This window comes from Acipenser ruthenus, chromosome 20 (genome assembly GCF_902713425.1).
Source record: "Acipenser ruthenus chromosome 20, fAciRut3.2 maternal haplotype, whole genome shotgun sequence".
NCBI lineage: Eukaryota > Metazoa > Chordata > Actinopteri > Acipenseriformes > Acipenseridae > Acipenser > Acipenser ruthenus.
The window spans coordinates 1284143-1308043 of NC_081208.1; the positions used below are offsets into that span (position 1 = coordinate 1284143).

Genomic DNA, 23901 nt, shown 5'->3' on the forward strand with positions numbered 1-23901 from the left:
TGTACTGCTATAAACGGGTGCATTAAGAAACTTAAAATGTGTTTGACATCCGCTTCGACAAGAAGTCTTTCTCAAAGTATTAATTTACTACACAGCTTGAACTAAGCCATTATAACCACACAGTGCTGTGCTGCTAATCAGATACAATCGCCTAGTGGCCTCTCTTTCTGTGTTTCTTTTTAGTGACGTGAACCAATACGAGCTGAGCTGAAGCTACCAGAACTTACTGTGCGAATCCACAGTAACGATTTCCATGAGAACCATCTGCTTTCAGCCCCTCTCTGCATTTACATGAGCGTGGGCTGGGCATAGCTATAGCGAGCACACACTAGGTTAAATTCGGTAATTCATTAATATATATTTATTGAATTAAGTGCTCAGTAATAAAATAAAACAATGATACTTTACACCCTCACTACTGAATAAAAAAACATTCCTTGGCTCTGCAAAGCTATACAAATGCATTCTAACTCTTACATAAACTACTTCGAAGCCAGTTTTGTTAAACTAGAACACAAGTATTTAACTCTGCAATATCTGAAGTATGTCGATTTCTTGCTTTACTCAAAACTGCCTGTTAACTGCTCCCTAATCATTTGTATACTTCCATACAATTAAGATGTAAACTTGAATAAGACATAGGCCTAACAAAAACATGCATACGTCTGACAAACATGTTAAGAAGACTTCAGTCCATTTTAAGAGGCTGGCAATTAATATCGGATGCATTTTTCTTCTTTGTTTTTCATCCAGATTCAAAGCGTGTTTAAAGCCGTCTGTTTTTCTGCAGTTAAACATTCTCTACACGGATTAGCACGGGTATGAAGTAAACACCTGCATGCCACACAGTTCATTCTGCGTCACAGCTCTTTCAATCCCCTGCACTCCCCGATCAATGAAAAAATACATAAAAGAGCGAACAACTCTCCTTACGTTAGTGGTACCCATCTCGATCCAGGCTGTAGCAGATTGATTTCATCCACAACTAAACCGGTTACATATCAAAGCTCTGCTTTCATTGCAATCTCCTATCCATACTGTGCATGTTTCAAGGAGCTAGAAAAACACACACACTCACTAACTCGCAGCTCTCCTGGGTACCATATAAATGTCCCCTGTTCTCCAAAGAGATAAAAATACAGCTCGGGCCAAAGCAAAAGAGCCTGGAGTTTCCCAGCTGTGCCGTCCCTGACAACGTTTTTAATTAGACTCTTGAACAGCCTTCCTAATTAGAAAAACCTGATTGCTTTAAGTGAAAGGAGGGTAAGTGGCTCGGTCTGTTCTGAACCGAAGAGAGAAGTGTTTCACCTCAAGGTTGATGGCTTTGATATCCAGTCTGATCCATTAGAGACGCAGAGGGTTCTGCTTCTGATTCACTCTGTGTCAACTGGAAACAGCTTTGAGAAAAAGCATTGCGCTGTCCCCTATATTTTGCATGAGACCATCATTCAAATCAGACAAGCACTGCCAAAAAAATTTGAATGAAATCTGAGGAGATAGGGCACTCTATATTTTTTAACTGAATTTAAGTGGTGTCAACTTAAATGTGCAATCTGTGGAGCTCATTTTCATAGCTCCACCCAAGTAGCGGATAGACTACACGGCTTAGTGTCCGGTTGTGGGTAATCAATGAGGAGGCGAAGTAGTGACCAGTCCTTATTATTATTCAGTTGAAAAGCCTGAACTGTCCCAAACTGTCCCAGTGTAAATGGAGTCAGATGGTAACCCTACCCGCGCTACAGTTCCTCACAGTATAGAGTGCACATCCCTGGAAGAGTGTTAGATCTCAGACAAAGAATAAGAAGCATGACCCTTGGTTGTCTTCGTGCATTTTAGTGACAATCCATATCAGTATCTCCACAGCCTTTCTAGTGATCTGCTAACTGACTAACGCCGCGATGGAGCACGCCAGTGTGCAAACGGCAGGAGGGTGCCCTCACCATGTTTTCCACGTTGCGCAGGTATTTGGCACACTGCGTGTGTCCGTTGTATTCAGCCAGGTCTGCGGCTGAGAAGCCATCGTGGTCTCTGATCCCCAGGTCCACTCCGTTCACCACTAAAATCTGGCAACACTGGAAAGCAAATTAAAAAAAAAGGAAATTGCACCAATTTTAAAAAAAAAGTGAATACATTCGAGAATGCAGAGCTGAAACCCCATTTGGAATTTAAAGAGTTAACCTACCTTAGCAGGTTTCAAAGTCCTGGAGAGTAACAGGGGACTGGGCTAATTAAACATTACTGTGACACCTGTTGCTTTGGGAGAAGAGGTCTAGAAGCACTCTCTAATCCTTTTACAGTAACACAGAACCACAAAACCAGCCAAATGAAGGCAACTGTATCTTTATAAGCTGGAATGCAAAACTGATTTTGTTTCCCACCCCCAGGGAAGCACCATTAAGTAATGAGACCCTGCAGTAAAATGTTACATATCTGTATGCATTAAACAGATCATACAGACAAACTGAGAGTACATTATATTGCAGAGGTGTGCTGCATTCCAAATGGGAGCTCCCACGCAATTTTGCTGCACACAAGTTTACTGTCAACATGGACTCTTTGACCACCTTTTTTACATGATTTTGACCTGTTCACAAAACTGTTTTAAGGAAGGATTTCTAAAGACTGTTTTTTCAAAGTTTATAAAAAGTCTTTCAAAATTACAACAAAAATATAGTAAGCCCTCTACAAAACAGTTTTAAAATGTTTTGCGAACTGCAAAGTTGATTAAATAAAAAATTATTTTAAAAAAATGTTCCTTAAAAAAGCATTTTTTAATACAGTCCATTAAGTTTTGCTCATAGGGGCCAATTGAATTGTGAAATAACGAGGTAGCGTTGCACTGTAAAAAGGTTACTAAGGAAGCCCCCCGGCCCCCAGCCCCCAGCGCGTGAAGCCCCACCTCGAGCTCCCCGTTCTCGGCCGCGTCGTGCAGGGGCGTCCCTCCCCAGTGGTCGCTGGTTATCTCCCCTCCGTGGAGCAGGAGCCAGCTCAGGACCTTGGCATGGCCACGACTGGCAGCAAAGTGCATGGCGGTGGCACCATCGTCATCCTGGTCTGCCAGGCTGGTATCAGTGAAGCTCATCTGGGCAAAGAAAGCAAAAGGAAATAGAAGACAAGTCCAAAAAAAAAAAAAAGAGGAAGCACTTGGGACTGAGGTTTAAAAGGATCAGGGTGGCTTGAGCAGGTATGTTTTTATAGAACTAATACAACACATATGGGAATGTGTATTTGATACTGATACGATTAATTGATTTGCACTAGTTTACTCTTTTAAGACATATCCCTACATAAAGAGTGTTGATGAGATTTTAAAAGAGAAACAGGAGAACTCATCTTGTTCATAAATTACTTATTTAAAAATGTTTTTTTTTTTTTGTCAAAGCGTTCGTAACTGTTTTTGGCTTCTTTAAGAACGATGTAGGAAAGTTCATGAGCGTTTTATATTTAATAACCTGTGATAACCCAGATCTCACGACTACCTGTATCAACTGCAACCTACCAGCCACACAATGACAGTGTTGTGCCCCATCTGGGCGGCGGCATGCAGTGGTGTCATCCCGTCATTGGCTCTTATCTGAGATTCCGCCCCGCAGTCCTTCACCAGGTATTGGACGACCTCCATGTGACCTTCCTGGCAAGCCAGGTAAAGAGCAGTGGCACCATTCTTTGTTTGAGTATTGACCACACTATAAAAATGTAAAATACAATAACTTCAGTTGAAGAAAAAAATATGAACTCTTTATGACGTTCACAGGGATTACATTCAGTATATATGCACAGTATATATTTATCAGATTTTGAAAGGGGCGTGATAGTGGGTGCTTCCCATACTGCAACCGTTACCAAGACCTCCTTGACTAAAACTACGATTCAAGGATATGTCCTGCTGCTGAGAACACTGACATCTGAAAGACACTGATCTCCCTTATAAAAGCTTCCCATAGTAAAAGCATAGTGTAATCAAGTCTAATAAAACACAGTGAAAGCATAGAAAAGCATAGGTAAGTATTGCAAAAGCACAGAGAGGTAAAGCATGTTAAAAAACATGGTGAATCAGGGTAAACTATGATGAATGCATGGAATAACCATTGGAAAACTTATAACGTGATTCAAAGAGATTGAAAACTATATGGAGACCAGAGAGCGCGTTGGGAGTTTAATCAATTGCTGATAAACCCCATTCCCAAACAAACTGACCACTTTCCGAGATCTTGTTCTAACGTGCCATGAGATATAAGAACCCAGATCTCCACGAACGAGTCAGAGATAATAACAACCGTTTTGCTCAGTCAGTATTTGTGTAATAATTCCTCCCTTCCCATGCCGTGATCATAGCAGGATGTCAGGGAGAACACAGGCTCTGGAAAAACTAAGCGGGGCTCGTCTTTATTTGGACCTTGCCTGATATGTTAGCACTATCTGTAAATAAGGAGATTATCGTTCCAGTGGTTTATGGCTGCACAGGAGTGTAATGAGAAGTGACAGCTGCGTTATACCTGAACTGTATTCAAATCTTTGATACTTCAGACTTAAGATAAAAAAAAAACTGTGTGGTCACTAGATTACTACGACTCTCCAGAATGTTAAAATACAACAATGAAAAAATATCATTGAATTAGCGTTGCAGGGATTTATTGTAAGTTTTGAAGCTGACCTTTGGTACTCGTTTACCTGCAGTTTAGTGACATTTTGAAACGTCCTGTAGATAGTTTTGCCACTTTGAGCTTGTGACAGGCCATTGTGTTACTGCCCTGGTTTATTACCCAGAATTGCCATGTAAGCAACCGTTGATAATACTAACAAAACGAGCAGAAACTGCTCAGTCTTCCAGCAGCTGTTATTCTGATAAATGGCATTCCTTTAATTGGACAGCTGATTCAAGGAAAAACAGCCTTTGTAAACAAACAAAGTGTTTAATATTTCAAACAGGAAGAGCACTAAGTACGGGTATCTGTCGTCAGGAAGTGGGCAGACGGCTGAATGATTCATGAGTGTAACTGAACCCCATCCCCCTGGCAGCCAGACTCTCACAAGCAGGGCAGAGCATGAGAGCCCTGGGGTTAGAGCCCAGGACCAGCCAGACTCTCACAAGCAGGGCAGAGCATGAGAGCCCTGGGATTAGAGCCCAGGACCAGCCAGACTCTCACAAGCAGGGGAGAGCATGAGAGCCCTGGGGTTAGAGCCCAGGACCAGCCAGACTCTCACAAGCAGGGGAGGGCATGAGAGCCCTGGGGTTAGAGCCCAGGACCAGCCAGACTCTCACAAGCAGGGGAGAGCATGAGAGCCCTGGGGTTAGAGCACTGGGGTTAGAGCACAGTTCCACAAAGCACTGGCACCAGGAAGACAAAAAGGTTGACTTTACAAAAATAAGCACTGCTACACTAAATTAATGACTCATAAACATTTTCTTTCAGCGAATGCAGTTTCTAAAAAAATAAACTGGATTTAACATGTTATTACCTAGACGTGCGATTTGTGAAATGAAAAACCGATCAGATCAGACAGAGTATCCGGGAAAAAAATTAGACTAGAAAAATATCCAGACCAAACTGCCTTTCCACTCATGAGAATTGCACCTAGGGGTGGGAGAACCAGTGCAGGTATTCAGATATTAGTACAACAAGCAGCCTGGAGAGCCCAGCAGAGCCTATGAGGGGCTCATATCTCATGCCATATCTCAGGGTTCCACCAGCATATTACCATACAGAACAGGGTACTGTTAGAAAACAGAAATGAGTTCCCAGCATTTCAAACAGGACAACCTGACAAAGTTCCCTTGTGAGTTCTGGTTCATTAGCCAGGTTTAACCGTAGCGTGCTACTGATGTGTAGAATGCTAATCACAGAGGTTTAAAACACGTTAACGCTTCAAAATGTTCAGTGCTGACGTAACTACTGGAAAGATTTTAAGACCAAGTTAATAAATGACTGCTTGTAGAGTTACTCCCATAAAGCACTGGCAGTTTTGTTGTACAATCAGCATCAATGACAGGCAGAGCTGTAAATGATTTCAGTCCAGCTGTTATCAGGGGTAGCAGAGGAGGGCCTCTTTAGAAAAATGACATGGCTTCTGTTCCAGGAGCCTCTGTATAAATCTTATTTGAATTGCTGGGTAGTAAATCAGCTGACAAGAAGTCACTCTGTTTGCCAGCGTGCATTGAGAGATCTCTGCAGACTGAAAAGCTGCATAGACACGTTTTAATATAATCACCTGTCATTTCAGCAAAATTCCTGGGAGCATATAATAAACAGGCCGGTTAGTGGCACACGGAAAGGAATTTAACACTGTCAGGAATCCAAAGTACAAGTCGTATAATCGGACAAATAAAACTATAAAACAATGACAGGACCTGCTCTGGCTTTTATAAGTGCTTATCAACTTACTACCAGATAGATGCTTTGTGGAACATTCGACTGTTGCACAACTATACCTTAAGCACGCCAAAAAATGCAAACTGCATAAACCTCTATTATCACTGCAAGCACTTAGTTAATATCAGCCCGGTGTATTTACCGCGTCAGCCTGAAAGCATTACTTTTCTACCTCGACTGCTTAAGAAGTTCAAGTCGTGTCTAGATTTCCATCTGTAAAGTATCAGGGCAGTGCAGCGATAAATTGTGCTTTCTAAAGACTCAGATAAGATAACAGGTTCTTTCTAGAATTGCATACACTCAGTTATGCTTGGAAGGGGCTGTGTTGCCCTTATAAAGTTATACCGCAGTATATTTTCACAGTCTTCCCCTGCTTTTCCTATGGTCATACCATAGTCTACCATCGTTTGCCACATGTTTTTTTTTTTTTTTTTAAATATACTTTACGACAGCTCTCAGGGCTTTACAATGTTTACCTGTGCCTTAGCATGCTGTCATTTTGCTTTATTGCACTTTGCTATGCTTTAAACTTTTATAAGGGTGTGGACACCTTGTGTTGCAATGTCAGCTGCTATTTCTCAGAATGAATCATTCTTTATCTTTTTCACATATTTAGTGAAGAACCAACAGACTGCTGACAGAATGCCTGCCTGTAAAGGCATATTTCAGCTGTGCCGCGACAGGCCCTGCTGTGTATTTCCGTTATCAGACAATACCAGCAGAGACCAGACAGCTCCCTTCCATTCATCTGTATTTGTTTTCTCTCATTCGTTTTTATAACTGGTTAGCTAGCACAGGTTACCATAGCGACGAGGGTAAGCAATGCTACCGGTCTAAAAGGGCCTGCTATCAAGCACTCCCAGGCCCCATTAAACATTCATGAGGTCTGTATCACCTTGGATCTACAAACTGGAGGCATCATAACACTGAATTGCAGGTGTAGCTTATTCCTATTCTGCTTGTTCGGCAACTATAACAACATTTTAAAAAAATGTGCTATCCGTTCTAAACAAGTGGCGCGGTGCAGAAGATGACATCACGTCCAAACTGTACTCAAATGCTCTAAAGCCTACAATTGCTGGCAATCAAAGCCTAGAATTGCTGGATTAAAAAAAAAATGATGTGTTTGTTCTTTGAAGTTGCTTTGCAAACAGGGCAAACAGCCATTAGATAATGCACTTGGCAGAACTGTTGTCAAAGCCTGAGAACTACAAATAAATACTGTTTAAGTTTAGCAAGCTCTTAACAGGGCACTTAACTGCCACCAGTTTGAAGTCAAGCACCGCCCTTATATAAATAAAGAGACTCAGAAGCCCGTGGGGGTACTTCAATGACTGAGCCACAGTAACAGGATCTGTAACTGAACTCCACATTTACACAGCTAGCACAAGGCACACGGGGCTAATCACTAAATAATTAATGAGGTTTTTTTTTAGTAAAGAAGACAGATAACCAGCACGCCAGTAAACAGGAATGGCAAGCCAGAGAATCCATATATATCCATAGGAGGCTGTGTGGTCCAGTGGTTAAAGAAACGGGCTTGTAACCAGGAGGTCCCCGGTTCAAATCCCACCTCAGCCACTGACTCATTGTGTGACCTTGAGCAAGTCACTTAACCTCCTTGTGCTCCGTCTTTCGGGTGAGACGTAGTTGTAAGTGATACAGGTGCACATCTGTATAGCCCATTCATAAAGCCCCTTTACTACTAGACTTCTTTTGATACAATTGTTTTTAACTAGTCAAAATAAGAAAGGTATTGCAGGCCTTCCGACACCCTTGCTTGAAAAGTCAGAAAGAGAAAGGGAGGGTTGGGGTTTCCTGTTCATCAGTCTTAAAACATATATTCTACGACCCTTTTTTGAAAAAGCCAGGGGCCTCCTAATAACCCCCTGTCTTCACGCAGCCACTACAGAAGGGGCCACCAGGGCCCCCCTTAGAGAAATCACAAGCCCACACAGCCCTTTATATTCAGGCTCACCAGCCTATTTACATAACTATGGCTGGGAACAAAGGGCCCAGTGTTATCAGTACACGCAATAACCCTGCAGGACTCCGAGCGATAGCACCACTTCCACGAAGGAGGGGGGAGGGCAATAACTCTGTCCAGAGGCTGAGATTCATCCCCCTGCTGCCTGGACTTGACACCAGCGAGGACCTGGTGCCACAGCCTCAGGCTGACAGTGAGACATCATACTGCTCTTATTGCTGTGTAAAGATCTAGAGCTTCCTAACCCCAGAGTGACAGTTCAATCTCCTTTACCGCTTGAAGGCTAAATCCTGCTGTCTTTTTTCCTCTGTGTCACTGATTGTTACCTATGTAATAATCCTGCAGGTCGCAGTGAGATTGCAGTTCATTTTTAGACACATCGTAAAAATAACAAAAAAGAGTGTTAACATTGTGACCCTGCAGATTACTTAATAGATATAGATATAGATATAAGATATAGATATAATAACTGTGTACCTGGAACTTGACCTGTGCTGGATTTTCATAGTTCATTATACAAGAATAGGAGTTTTATTTGAACCAAAATACACGCAGTAAAGGAAGAATTGTGTTCAACACATGTCATTCCAGGCTGATCACTTCTGGGTGAGCTGTGATTTGATTGGCTAGCTATTGGAATAATAATATTTTAACCAGATGGTGTTTGAGGATCCATGAATAAGGGATTAACTCCTGCATGCTGTCAATACAAAAGAAAAAAAAGGTGTGATACGTGGGTGGACAGTGTTAACTAAACTCATATATTACTTTTACTGTGTAATCAGTATATTTTCTCTGATAGTTCTTATCAAAAAAATTCCCATGTACTGTACTTCTGCAGTAACAGCTGATTAGTGTATCAACGCTATTTGGCCAACAAAGCTAATTAGATGTTCTAAAGAATCTAACACGCTTTCTGTTTGTTAAATGCATGTGGGATTGGTTGATAAGACCTAGTTCTTGAATAAGGTCATGTGTATTTAGTTTTGTTCCGTATTCCATTACATTTTTCCCAGATTACATACACAGAGGGCACACAACAGTACCTACAAGGATCTGATCTGCAAAAGGCTTATTTAAAACAAAAAAATGACCAACCTGTGTTATTGTTCCATGTACTGCAGGCGTGTTTTGCAAAATAACAAAATTCTGATTCTCAATATTTGCATCAATTTTGGATTTACAAAAATGTCTGTACAAGAATGGACATGGGTGATGTTCAAATAAGTGCAACTCAACTCTTCAGGGCGATGCACACCACCTTTAACAGGGTTAACACCTTGGTTTTTAAATCTGAGAAACTCACAAAGCTCTGCTAAGGCAGCATGAACTAACTTGGCCTCTCTGGAGTAGCAATTGTGCCAAATTATATGGTGGTATCGGGACGTGGATTGCTGTCCACTAATTTTGCAGCTTTGTGTGCCCCAAAAGAAATCAACAATTTACCAATGAAGCATGCCTTTCATCAGAGAGTGACAGATTAAACTGTGCCATTACAAATGCAACTTTTCTGCTGACCATATTTTGGCACTAAAATATTTTGCACAAGCACGCTTTCCTTCCTTACCTCGGGCTGTGCCCCAGAAGCAGTCGTAGCGAGGGGAGGTCTCCTTTGGCCGCTGCGTAGTGGACAGGAAGGGCTCCTGTGTCCGTGGCTACCCTGGGGTCCCCTTCTCCGCCCTTCAGGAGCCAGTCTGTGATCTCATGGTGGCCAAACCGAGCCGCGAGGTGAAGCACGGTGGCCCCGGAGCTGTCTCGGTCCTGCAAACAGAAACAAAAATAAAACAAAATGAAAACAGTTTGGTGATGCAAACCAGCCTGGATCCTGTTCAGATTGGTGATTTAATCTGCAATCTGTACCATACTAAAAATGTCAGGTTTTATACTCCAAATTATAATCAAAAACATATAGACATATATAGACATGAACATATAGCATTGTAAATGTTTTACACGTGTCTTCATAGGATTATGATATTGAGGCTTGGTTTCTACAGCAGCTGCCAGTCTGCATTTCATTAGGACAGCATGGTTTAGATTATAGGTCAATACAAATGACCAGGGTTCAGATTAGTAAGAATCTACTGTACAGCTGAACCTGGTCAATTAAAGGGATTATTATTGGTATCAGATTTATCGCAGGACATTTACAGAGTGTGGTCACTTCATTAGGACCTAATAAGGCAATGTTTTGCGAAAGAGATGAACCCATGTGACACATCACATTGGCTGTAAGATGTACATAACAAAAGAGTTGTGTGATTTCTGTATCTCAGACTTTTGGGGATTTGCAGAAATTGAGATAGCAGAGTAACCCGATATTAGAAAAGATATTGAAATGCATTATTTTTTGTGCATTGTAAATACTATGAACTTTTTGCACTAATGCATTCAGATGAATGCAAAGGCTAAACAAAAGCTTGCTTTGGGCTTCCTCAGTAAAATCCTGATGGATATTTTTGCATTGTATCAAGTTACTGTGCTGTGACTGTGCTACAGGCTCTGAAATGAGTGCTCCACATGGCTTTCAGTGATGCTCTTAATAACAGCTATTAACGATGACCTGTTAACATTCGGGTAGAATTAAATCACGTGCCACTTTAATTAGATTTACGGCTGAGTGACACAGCAGGTGTTGGGACTGCTAGCAGACCAAATTATTAATCTAAATTCAAGGTGGAGGCTTGGAATCCCAAATGTTAAAATGTAGACAGATGCAAAATCATCAGAAAAAACTAAACTTATATATACAGTATGTGGAGTAGTGATTAGGGCTCTGGACTCTTGACCGGAGGGTTGTGGGTTCAATCCCCGGTGGAGGACACTGCTGCTGTACCCTTGAGCAAGGTACTTTACCTAGATTGCCCCAGTAAAAAACCCAACTGTATAAATGGGTAATTGTATGTAAAAAAATAATGTGATATCTTGTAACAATTGTAAGTCGCCCTGGATAAGGGCGTCTGCTAAGAAATAAATAATAATATTTATATATACAGAAAGAGAGAGAGTTTTCTGTATTATTTTAGCCAAGAACTCCACCCACTTATGCCTTACATTCTGTGATCCATTCCAAGCCAAGCAAGTCCATGCCAGCCTGTAGTTAGAATCTCTTTTTTTTGTTCAACACTGCGTAGATGTGGCTGCATTAGCGGAAACATGTACGACAGTCTTTATAAAGATTCCACAACAACACAGTCTTCAGATAAACCACAACTCTGAGCAATGAGCAGCAACATTTTATTCACTTCTTATATATAATAACACTTAACAACACAGTGGCCGGTACATCACATTGAGCAAACAGTGCAAACTGATATTTCCTATTTATCCAAACATGGATTTTCTACAAGCAGATCTGTGTCATGCTTTTTTATCCCCCTCTGAATTGTCTGTTGTGACAACACTGCACACCGACCAAAGAGCTCAGCGCTTTAGCAACCTTTGTAATCGTAACGAGAGAATAAAACAATAAAACCATTTAGAGCAGCAGAGAGGTGACAGTGGGAGTGGCTGATGGAACAGAAGGAGGTGATGGATTGGGGGCTGTGTGGTCCAGTGGTTAAAGAAACGGGCTTGTAACCAGGAGGTCCCCAGTTCAAATCCCAGCTCAGCCACTGACTCACTGTGTGATCCTGAGCAAGTCACTTAACCTCCTTGTGCTCCGTCTTTCAGGTGAGACGTAGTTGTAAGTGACTCTGAAGCTGATGCATAGTTCACACACCCTAGTCTCTGTAAGTCGCCTTGGATAAAGGCGTCTGCTAAATAAACAAATAATAATAATAATAACAGTAAAAGCACTGATACCCTTACATGCCATGCCTTACTCTGTTACCCATTATCTTACTTCTTTGCCCTCAGTGTGCTATTATGTCTGCCTAATCTCCTTGTCTATATATAGCCTCCCTTTCAGATCCCCTGTAATGCATTTAACACTCTTAAAGCATCAGGCACATTTGTTATCTCAACCCAGGTTGGCCAACCCATTGCGGCACCAATACGTTGTTTTGTTGTTGTTTTATTACTGGCTATATCATTTACAGCTTAAGCCAGCAATGTTTGCTGTAGAATTCCTCTGAAGCAGGAATCAGCAGCTCTGTGACCTGCATGCAAATGCTTTGTCAGTTAGTATCAGGGTCATGTCTCCACAAATACGCAATTGCAAATCTAAGATAATCTAAGGCGTGCAAGGTCCAGAGGAGGCATGCAGTTTCGTTTTTTTAAGGCTGGGAATTTTTTTTTTTTAAAGACGGACAAGAGAACTTAAACGATTGTTCAGAACTAACCTACTTTTTTGGAATCTGTGCCTATCTCCGGTTGGCGTAAAAAAAAAAATACTATCGTAATTGACTATAATTAGAACAGCAGGTAAACAAATGCACATCTTTAGAAGGGGGGTTCCTAACTGACCAGGCCCCCCAAACGAACAAGCGAAGGCTGCCTTTGACAGTATAAAGTCTTGGTCTGAAGGCTTGGAGCCAGGAGATCAGGTCCTCCCTGTGTCTGGGTGACCCCAGTACATCCTCCTCTGTTAATTCAATGAAATACTATTCACATACACTTCCAAACCAGAAATCAAAATAATAATAATAATAATAATAATAATAATAATAATAATAATAATAATAATAAGAAGAAGAAGAAGAAGAAGAAGAAGAAGAAGAAGAAGAAGAAGAAGAAGAAGAAGAAGAAGAAGAAGAAGAAGAAGAAGAAGAAGAAGAAGAAGAAGAAGAAGAATAAATTAGGGAACCATTATATATATATATATATATATATATATATATATATATATACTGTATATATTAAGGACGCTCAGGGAGACTTATCCAAGTATGTCCTAAGAATGTGCAGCAACAGTGGTCTGCAATAAAACCGTTTTATTTATGAATTATTTATAAATAAATTATTTACCTCCGTTCCACAACCTCCATGGGTGACAAGCCACTGAAGGCATGCTAGGTTGCCGGTGGCAGCGGCGTCGTGCGCCGGGCTCGCTCCGTTCCTGGCGTGGTTGTTCCCGGGCAGACCCGCATCCTCCACCAGGTAACGGAGACAGGTGAGCTTCCCGGCTCGCGCGGCGTGGTGCACCGGGGAAGCCCCGAGCGTGTCCTTGATGCCGGCGTGCAGGACCTTCTCAGCAAACAACACTTTTAAGGTGTCCACGTCGCCCTGTCTTGCGGCAAGCAGAGTCCGTTCCGTCACCATACTGCCACTGTCGTCTTTCTAGACTGCTTGGGTATTGCAATTCAGCATGCATGAGCCGTCCCCAGGCTTCAGTACCCAACACCGTAATGTCCTGTGGATATTATTATTATTATTTATTTATTAGCAGACGCCCTTATCCTGGGCGACTTACAATCGTAAGCAAATACATTTCAAGTGTTACAATACAAGTAATACAATATAATATTATTATATATAGTAATATTATTATTATTATTATTATTATTATTATTATTATTATTATTATTATTATTATTATTAGTTTTCTACTGAACGTGCAATATTGTATTTGCTTCTTTGTACTATCAAATTCATTGAAGTTACATCAATATTGTCCCCACATCCCGACATTGTTATTTTCTAACGTCAAAGCTTTATAATAATGTTATCTGACACCTGGTTAATTATATCCGCGGCAGATTAATAACTTATTTGAGGTCTTAACTACAATCTACAAATAAGTTAATATTTTTGTCCCCCATTTCCAAAATTGCGTTAAAAAAAATCCTGTCTATATTACAAAAAGTTTTTAAAAAAGAGATAGTGTAGAGGAATACTAGTAAAAAAAAAAGATAAAGCCGACAGTGTCCTTCCCTGGAAATGTGTCTTCTTCTCTTGGGCAGTGACTTGTCACAATAACGTCAAACTCTCCATTTGCCAGGAATGTCCATGCTTCTGTTTTGAGTTCGTGTCGGGACCAGGAGATTCACGCTGAAATTGCAATCCTCTGCACAGCTTGCTTTCCCTCGGCACCGCTATTTCACAGCATTTGTTTCTAGAAGTAAACAGTAGGCACACAACGGGCTCTTTTTTTGCAGTGCATTAAAACAAGTTAATCCCTCCCTTTAGATCTCTGTTAGACCTCCTGTTGCTTCCGATGACATAATAGGTCTGGTCACTTGTTGAATAATCCGTAAAGGGGGAGGATCACTTCAGCTGCTGAAACACTTGGCCACTTTGAGTCGGCTCAGGTCTTAAAGGAGCAGTGCAATGCCTAAAGTGGATCTTTTGACTGAGACACTGAGACCTACATGTTTAACTATTCCCAATTAGAAGATGCGTGCAGCATTTATAACATAGTCTGGATGCTTGACATCACTGAACATGTTTATATGTATCTGGATACTAAGTGAACACAGAAAAGGTGTAGGTGTGGGATAAGAACATAAGAACATAAGAAAGTTTACAAACGAGTGGAGGCCATTCTGCCCATCTTGCTCGTTTGGTTGTTAGTAGCTTATTGATCCCAGAATCTCATCAAGCAGCTTCTTGAAGGAACCCAGGGTGTCAGCTTCAACAACATTACTCGGCAGTTGGTTCCAGACTCCCACAATTCTGCCTCCTATTTTCTGTTTTCAATGCCCCTTTATCTAATCTCCATTTGTGACCCCTGGTTCTTGTTTTTTTTCAGGTCGAAAAAATCCTTTGGGTCGACATTGTCAATACCTTTTAGAATTCTGAATGCTTGAAACAGATCGTCTCATAATCTTCTTTGTTCAAGACTGAATATATTAAATTATTTTAGCCTGTCTGCATATGTCATGCCTTTTAAACCCGGAAGAATTCTGGTCACTCTTCTTTGCATTCTTTCTCGAGCAGCAATATCCTTTTTGTAGCGAGGTGACCAGAACTGAACACAATATTCTAGATGAGGTCTTACTAATGCATTGTAAAGTTTTAACATTACTTCCCTTGATTTAAATTCAACACTTTTCACTATATATCCGAGCATCTTGTTGGCCTTTTTTATAGTTTCCCCACATTGTCGAGATGAAGACATTTCTGAGTCAACATAAACTCCTAAGTCATTTTCATAGATTCCTTCTTCAATTTCAATATCTACCATATGATATTTATAATGCACATTTTTATTGCCTGCGTGCAGTACCTTATACTTTTCTCTATAAAATGTCATTTGCCATGCGTCTGCCCAGTTCTGAATGCTGTCTAGATCATTTTGAATGACCGTTGCTGCTGCAACTGGTGTTCAGATATTTGGCAGTATGCTTCTGTAGGTCAGGTTCATCAAATTATATTTATTACAAACAGAGAGCAAACTTTATAAGAGAGGCAGACAGACCGATCGCTTTGCAGTCTTTATGAGAGAGACAGGCAGACAGATCGCTTTGCAGTCTTTATGAGAGAGATGGCTTTGCAGTCTTTATAAGAGACAGACAGATCGCTTTGCAGTCTTTATAAGAGAGGCAAACAGACAGATCGCTTTGCAGTCTTTATGAGAGACAGACAGACAGATCGCTTTGCAGTCTTTATGAAAGGCAAACAGACCGATCGCTTTGCAGTCTTTATAAGAGAGGCAAACAGACAGATCGCTTTGCAGTCTTTATGAGACAGACAGACAGATCGCTTTGCAATCTATATAAGAGAGAGGTCGCTATGCAGTCTTTATGAGACAGACAGACAGATTGCTTTGCTCTGTTGCTACCTGCAGCTACAGTTTCACATTCCCCTTTTAGAGTAACACAGATATTACATCATCATTTTATTTGATTGACAAACACCACAGTATACTGAATATATATGGGAAAACAAGCCCAACACCTATTTATACAGCAACAAACATGATCTCAAGGGTTCTTATCCAGGCTTAAAGAAACACATCCAATTGGTTAAAGTGGGGCTGGGGGTGTTAAACATATGTGCTGATGGTCTGTTTAGCTTGAGACGGACCCTCCTTTGTCCCGTCTTCATTCTTTATCTTCTTGCAGCAGCTTTCATAGGTTGAGATAACGGCAGACGAGAGAGCACCTAATGTTGCACCGACCGCCGTCCACAATGAGTAACCATATTCAAAACCGGGGAAGCCTGGGATTTTTAGGGAGACCTGGTAAAAAGAAGCAATATACTGGCTGTAAAAAAACAAAAACCTTCTCACACGCTTGTGTGTAGCCATGCATGCAAAATAATGACATTTACTGTATAGAAATACATCAATAATAATAAATGAAAGCAGCATTTACCTCATATTGGTGAATATAGTAAACATACACACAGTATCTAATAATGGCACCAGTAGAAAACACTCCTGAAATACAAATGATAATAAAAACAAACAATAAGGTTAAGAATAATAACTGGAAGATAAACGATTAATCTCTTCGTTGTAAAAAAAATGCTAACATTTGTAGTAAAATTTGCAATGGGTGCTTTATAGAACCATGTGGGAGTTCTAGTCTGGAACCCTTGATTTGTTAACGTTCTAAAAAAAACCTCTCTTCTACAGAACACCAGAACTAGACATCTTGAAATCAGCCTATTCCCCCTACTTATAACTCACCTACTAGGAAATACAATGCAGCAGCCAGTCTCTGCAGCTGCCTCCTCCTCATCGCATCTTTACAGTAGTGGAAGTGTCTGAATCCTAGAAGCAGGCACAAGAATGCAGCCACACTCGCAATGCTGGAGGTGATCATCAGAGATCTCGTGACCACTATGGTTGCTAAAAAGTGTGGGGGATGATAAAGAGAATGTAGAAGGTCCAGCCTTATGCATTAAATCTGATGCATACTGTGACTTTCAAAACGTATTTGAAAATGTTTACTAAAACGTCACTTCATGTTTTCTATATGGATGTTACTTGTTGCATAGCGCCACTTGGTGGCTGGAAATTGTATTATTCTTTATGGCACTGAAGTCAAATTCAATTTGAATAAATTAGACTATTAACAAAAAACATGCATTGCATTGCAAACTCATAACTGTTCATTTGAACACGTGTTTTTATGCAATCTACAGATTCAAGCAATTTAAAACAGTCTTGCTCCCGATGTATTAGTTAAATGATAGAACCCAGTGGAGCTTTCTGATTGGTGGATGAAAGTTCTGGGGTTTGGGCTGCAGCCTGGACCAAATCTCCAATGGCGTGCACTGGCGTTTCGATTCTCGCTTAACATAATGAATGTCAGGCAGACTCCTTGTACATTGGCACTGTACATGATGTCTGATTAGTGGTTAAAACAATGTTTTAATTGAATTTCTGTATCCCCCTCCTTTCTCCGGTGGGTTTACAATTAACACGGTGCATGCATTTCTGTTATTGCATACCTGGGTGAGGGTTCAGATAAGAACTGAAAATGTCGCATGTCCATATTTTAACAAACTTGTCCCACACACATTCTCTCCAGAGACCCCGGCAGCGGATACTCAGCATCACCGACCCTTTGCTGTTTATCTAGAAAGAAAGCGAAACCGGAGCTACACCACAAGGGCATACATTGTAATGTCGTTGTATGAGTAGCTATAACATATCGCGCAGTTTGAACACTGGCCCCGACAATGCCGGGTAAACGTGTAGGTGTATCGTAGCTGTTTGCACAGTTTCAGTATTTAAAAATAAAAAAAGCATTTTGTAATTCTAAACCTAGAATTGAATGACTTGCCACTCACCTGCCAGCAATCAGTGTAGAGAGAGGCAATCGTGCCGCCAACAGCAAAAGCGCCGCAAATAACAGACAGGAGATTCAACTCACAGCCCATTGCTGTGAAAGGCCCGCGCGTGAATTAAGCTATAGAAATCGATACTGCTCGAAAGTCCAGTTCCGTCTGCCGTGTAGCACAGTCTGGTGTCCCAGTATAGAATGTTTTAAGTCTACATTCCGATGCTCAGTAACGATTAAAACGGCACAGTGAACCAAAATGACTTGACATTTGCCTCCCAGCACGACTCACTCATTCTAGGTAGTTGTTTGAATACAATAATAAATAATAATAAAAAAAATAAAACATATATGCAAAACGTTACAAAATATTTAGATTTGATTAACAATCTAGAATGTGATATTTCCAAAAAATATTTAAGACACACCTCAAAAACCTCCAATTAAATGTTGTTGTTTTTTTTTTGCAGCTGGCTTTATTCTCAAAATGTCAAGCGGAACCAATACCTTCTGAAAGCCAAGAGTGTCGCTCTCTTGGTTTTAAAGTTTCAGCCGAAGCAGAAGATCACTGAATGTCCGCATAACAACAACACACCGTGTCCGGACTATTGTAAACATTATTCTACGAAAATACCTTACCTGCGGGCTCGGAGCGTTCTAAAAAGACACGCCCTTATTTTGTTCGAGTTCTATGAAGAACCGTTCTTACCACAGGTGGTTCCATATAAAGTGTTCGATATTCCAAAGCTTCAAATAATATGCAAGCATGCAGCTTAGTTGTATCTTGCTAGTTCTGTCGGGTTGTCAGTTTCCTTTCTTTCTTTCAAACCTAAAGAAACCTATACATTTAACACTGGGTGTAAATGTTTCGTTGGTATGGTCTAGTTTCTGTTATATGTAGTAAGTATGTCCCACCACATGGTGGCAAGCAAGGACACATTTCATAGGCTTTTGTTTTTTTATTTCATGTCTAACCATGAACAACAAACTGAGAAAAAAGTTTGGGCAGATCAAGTAAAAAATATCTCAGAAAACATGTCTACTGTAGCCTACGATTGCAAATAAACCATATATATCCTCAAGCAAAAAGAAAAATAATACACCTATTTATAAAGCGGGTCTTGCTAATTGCATATCACTTACCATTGCAGTTTCAAACAATACTGCAAACGGAAGAGCGCCGAGATTGGATATTCAAGGTTAGGAGAACACGGGGTGCAGGGAGTCAATAAGCACACTCAGCAAGGAGCGGTCCTGTTTATTACCACGTGTGTAGGACTGACTAAGCATTGTGCAACAGACTTCAAACACATCTTAGTGCGTCCTTCACACTGCCCTGTTTAATTTGGTAACATGTATGTGTGCTTCCAATGAATATTCTCAAACAACTCAAATAAATCATAAAGTGGGATTTTCGAGAGTCGAATAGGGATCTGTGTAGAAAACAGGCCGGTTTAGAGTAAGTTTTGGCCTTTTATCACTTTTTTAATTATTATTTTTACTGTAAAATGATACAACTAACTCCACACAAAAGGACATTCCCTCCTGTCACACTCTCAAGCCATCAGATAAGCCACGCCGCGGTCTCGCTTTAATTAATACTGTATCTATCCGGAGACGTTTCCCTTTTGCACGCCCTTTCTTTCACCACGGCGTTCCCTTTATGCGTGTTTAACCAGTCCCGCATTCTGTTAAGTATATCAATTCCATGCAGAATCCCATTAAGAACAGAGCGGGTCTATTAAAGGTCGCGGCGAGACAGATCGGTATCCGCTTCTTCGTCTTCTGCTCGAGCGAGCTGTTCAGGGGCGTGGGGGTCCCCCGTGGTTAGCGCCGTCTCGTGCCCGACGCGTGCATGGTCCCCAGCCACAGCTCCTTAACAATCAGCCCATTCAGTCTATTCAAACAGACACGACCCATATTGGACGCATGATCGTGGGAACGTGGACGCCTGTCCCCAAGGACCAACAACTTAACTGCTGTTTGAATTCCACACCGAGGAAAAGATGGTGGCTTTTCTTAATAATCTAAAGCACTGCAGTATTTAATTTGTTACAAACAGCAGTCAAAACAATAATAAAATAAAACCCTAATTTAAATAACTTAAATAACCACATACGGCACCATATTTCTCAATGCAATAAAGATTCGCATCGCATGGCATGGGAATCGTCCTTGCGTTCGCTTCCGTTGTCACAGCTAACTGAGTTGATTCGGTGACCCGTGGATGACCTCTGCCCTACTAAAAGGGCTTGACTATAATATTCAATCTGGAACTTTCTAATCGCTTGTGTTGGGGGTTGTCAGTCCCACGTGCCAGAAGCGTGGTGGCAGTTATTCAAATGTATTGTAATGACACCGCGAGATCGGTTCAAAATCAAACCCCATTGTGTTAAAACATCTGCCGTGACGGCCGGTCCAATTCAAACCAAGCTCACGTTTCCCGGCGTTATAGCAAATGCTGTTATAATACACTTTACGTAATAATAACGAGTATGGCGTTTTTCGATTTTGATTTCAATTATTATTAAACCCATGATGGCACAGCCACCATAAAGAACAACTCAAGTTCGTGTCCCGTGCCCACGTGTCTGTTGACTTTCCCCTGCCTTGTCGTGGTGTTTGTAATCTTTGGAAGTGGTTCTCATCTCAGACTCCACCAGGTGGCGCTATCGCACACTCATAAAAAGACACTTCGGCTGATCTGGCCTAACATTACTAATCTCTATGGCAGGTAATTGGAACTAAAGACCAGCCCCTAATAATAATAATAATAATAATAATAATAATAATAATAATAATAATAATAATAATAATAATAATAGTTACGTTTTCAATAAGAACCGTTCAAAATAATTACAAACGTCATAGAAAGGACCGTCAAAAATGTAATGTGAAGGACTTTACCTGAATTGAGGAAGTATAACAACGTGGATAACACAAGAAAGCAGAAATTGACACTGGCGGTGCTGTGTTGAGATGTTCGCTGGATGTTGTGAGCGCTCACGCCGCAAGAAGACTCGTGGCTTCTGTCCAAGGTGCTGAAACACTTCTCTCGCGGCCTCCCCATGTTCTGCAGTCACGGGGGGAGTACGATACTTCGCACAGGTGAAAGTCTTCTTGGTTATTAGTGTATCAGAATTGCTCATTATATATTTAAGCATTTATTTGTTATACGTGTCTTGAGTAACCTACTTATTTTCTTTAGATTTTCAGTCTAGTAAATAAACCATCATACAAATTGACAAAAAACAATACAAAATGAAGAAGCAATTTGCTAATTCCATATTGTGAATACGACATTCTTTTTTTATTTTTCAATTGGGGTACCGGTATTCTAGACGCGTTCCTAAATTCCTTCAGTCCGGGTTTCCGAGAGCAGCAATGCCTCTACATGCCGTGCAGCTGCGCTCGTTTCTGGCGGCCCATCTGCCTCCTCTGGTGAGTGGCCTGGGTCGCGTGCCGCTCATTACTAACAGTCGAGCGCGCAGCACTGCCAGTTAGGGGCCCAGAAACGCATCAGTTTACAGGCTGATTACAGGAAGATACATGCAGCAAATTACTTGTAATTATTATTATTATTATTATTATTATTATTATTATTATTATTATTATTATTATTATTATTATTAATTAAATACGTTTATGGAGCCGATTATAAATACATTTAAATATTCAGGTATAAAGTCTATAAATACTAAAATGTGTTTATAATCTGTTGCATAATATGTGTGCGTGAATCTTCAAGACTTGATTTATTTAAAATCATTAATAATGCATTTGATTATTGCATCCTCATGTGCGACCCTATGGTTTTTATTAGACCGAAATAAGATGCATTACATGCCACTGTGCAAATGATCTATACAAGTCGCTAAACTATGTATTTAATACAATGATTTAAATAATAATAATTATAATAATAACTCACCTTCAAAAAGACAAATATGTTTGTTTTCTATCTACGGTTACCTGCGCGTGGTTTGTGAATTCGTGATTCTGTGTATCTGCCTCGGAGAGCTGAGAACTCTGACACGAGAGAGAGAAGCAGGAGAGAGACGAGGGTTCCGGCTGCTCGTTCTGCAGAGACTCTTTCTGCTCTTCTCACTTCCATGTCACTGGCTTGCTGACAAAAGTGGGCGGGGACACAGCTCGTACGTTTCGCGGATTGGCTGTCAAGTAGAGTTCGTTGCTGTCTGTTACTTGCTGTAAGTTTTTTTTTTTAAATAAAACATATGAGGGCTTTTTGGAGGTAATGATATATAAATATACTTTTTCATTTATTATTGTTTTATAAATGCTTTGACAACAACGTAGGCACGATCCTTTAATCACTTATTGGTCAATTTGCATGATGATTCTATCAGAAAATAAAACATTTAAAATAAATTAAATACATGAATGCATCGAGCCCTTATTATTTGATAATGTTTAATTTTATCTTTAGTCTTCGGAAGCGTGTGCCGATGAAATCCCTAGTGAAATGATATGTTTCTTGAATTTCTGTAGGCACGTCTTTTATTTGAACACACTTATTGGTTGCTTTCTTTGGCAGCATTTAAACAAATTAAGTGCAATAATTTTAAAACAATTGCGTCATATTTGTGAGTATGAAGAACAATGTTCAGAATATTAGGTCATCTAAAACCCCTTGATATATATGTGTGTGTGCGTGTGTGTGTTTGTGGATTTATTTTTAAATGTTCAGAAAGCATTTCAAACAAGTGTCTCGATTGGAACTCGGGAGGAAGCAGTTGGTGTAGGTTGGCTTGTGTTGTTCTCCTGCCTTGCGTTAGGGTGAGGAGCCCGCACAAACGAAGGTTTCGTATACGATGCTGGAAGCGTTTAAAAACTTTGCAGGCTACTAAAAAGAAGTCTTCCAAGAACTGGTCATTTCCTATGAAACTGTATAATGCAAACACCATTACAAACAACTACAGCGTTTAGAGATGTATTTATACCGCTCCGGTCACCATGAAGGCTGTGCTTGTAGTAGTTGACTGTATAAATCAAATATAAGTCTGACGATAATGTCAATGCAATCAGCTCCACTCCCTGCTGTCTGTGTATTGTGTTACCCTATATACACAACAAAAGACGAAGCAGTGATGTCCAGGATATGTGTGTCTGTCTGCTTCTGCGAAGGTTAACCACCTAGCGTGCAAACCTTGTGACGCTATAAAATACTCATTTTAATTTAGAAAACATCCCCCCTTTGTTTTGCAGTTCTGTGACCAGATGCAGACTTCATTTAGCTTGGGTTTCGGCTTGGGTAGGATTTTAATGCAGTGTGTGACACAGATTTATATATATATATATATACACACACACACACACATTGTTCTTAATATCCTGGTGTTTTTCGATGGCGCTTGGTTGTTAGCTTGGGTGACATTTTTCTTTTTTTAAAGAAGAATACAATTAGGGATTTTTTTTTATTAACATCGGAATCAGAATATTAGAATAACAATATCGCATTTCAACCTCCGGTGAATATTAAATAAGATTATGTTTTGTTACACCGTTTGGGCGATAGCTGTCTAAATCTTCTGAATGTTTTAGTAAATGGTTACACTGCTGTAATAACTAGTGAAGTTTTTTTTTTTTTTTTTTTTTTTACAAAAGTAAATGTATCTTTGTTTTGAATTTCCCGAGTTAGCTGAAACGCACGATTCCAGCAGGTGTTTGCAAACTGTTCTGCTATTACAACTCGAGCCGCTGCCATCTGGTCATTTGTCTACTTGGCTCGTGCCGTTCTCGTGCCTTGTATTTGCTCAAAGCCACACACACCGAGGAGGCTTCACATAGAGCACGAGGATGCACACGCTCGATTTAAAAGACGCGCCTTTAGCGGCGTTGCTACACAACAGCAGAGACAATGGTTGAAATAACCAAGCGTCCTTTTCCAGTGTAACTAACTAACGCAATA

The 23901-nt window shown here is 40.5% G+C and overlaps 2 protein-coding genes across 13 annotated transcripts in view; both read right to left on the minus strand.

Annotated features, from left to right (window-relative positions):
- The window catches only part of LOC117425776 (espin), a 42506-nt gene extending 27998 nt beyond the window's left edge, over positions 1–14508 (minus strand). For 5 of the 7 annotated variants that reach the window (XM_058993044.1, XM_058993043.1, XM_058993039.1 and 2 more), the window contains exons 1-5: positions 13267–14507; positions 9926–10119; positions 3500–3686; positions 2900–3082; positions 1941–2072 (exon numbers count right to left, since the gene is read on the minus strand). In XM_058993044.1, coding sequence (XP_058849027.1) covers positions 1941–2072; positions 2900–3082; positions 3500–3686; positions 9926–10119; positions 13267–13560 — 990 coding nt within the window. In that variant the 5' untranslated portion in view covers positions 13561–14507. Of the gene's footprint in view, positions 1–1940; positions 2073–2899; positions 3083–3499; positions 3687–9925; positions 10120–13266 lie in introns of all 7 variants that reach the window. The other 2 variants (XM_058993042.1, XM_058993040.1) reach the window with 1 other exon arrangement.
- Positions 14509–15856: 1348 nt separating this feature from the next.
- LOC131696520 (claudin-16-like) lies at positions 15857–22052 on the minus strand. 6 transcript variants are annotated; one of them, XR_009307839.1, is made up of 5 exons: positions 17983–18603; positions 17641–17790; positions 16874–17035; positions 16557–16621; positions 15862–16420 (listed from the first exon to the last, which is right to left on the minus strand). XR_009307839.1 is itself a non-coding variant. In XM_058993045.1 (5 exons), the coding sequence occupies exons 1-5, from the start codon at positions 18070–18072 to the stop codon at positions 16226–16228; spliced, it is 639 nt and encodes a 212-aa protein (XP_058849028.1). In that variant the 5' UTR covers positions 18073–18598; the 3' UTR covers positions 15862–16225. The 6 variants fall into 6 exon arrangements, 4 of the variants coding, with proteins under 4 accessions (XP_058849029.1, XP_058849028.1, XP_058849030.1 ...); XM_058993045.1 differs by having other exon boundaries at positions 17641–17767; positions 17983–18598; XR_009307840.1 differs by lacking the exon at positions 17983–18603 and adding an exon at positions 18612–20853 and having other exon boundaries at positions 15863–16420; positions 17641–17767.
- Positions 22053–23901: the final 1849 nt, after the last annotated feature.

What these genes read in the sequence shown, in the direction of transcription:
- LOC131696520 (XM_058993045.1), bottom strand. Translation starts at nt 18,072, where the DNA reads ATGGGCTGTGAGTTGAATCTCCTGTCTGTTATTTGCGGCGCTTTTGCT. An exon ending in TCTACACTGATTGCTGGCAG is followed by an intron (nt 17,768 to 17,982) that starts GTGAGTGGCAAG and finishes CTTTCTTTCTAG; the next exon opens with ATAAACAGCAAAGGGTCGGT. An exon ending in ACTATATTCACCAATATGAG is followed by an intron (nt 16,421 to 16,556) that starts GTAAATGCTGCT and finishes TCTTTTTACCAG; the next exon opens with GTCTCCCTAAAAATCCCAGG.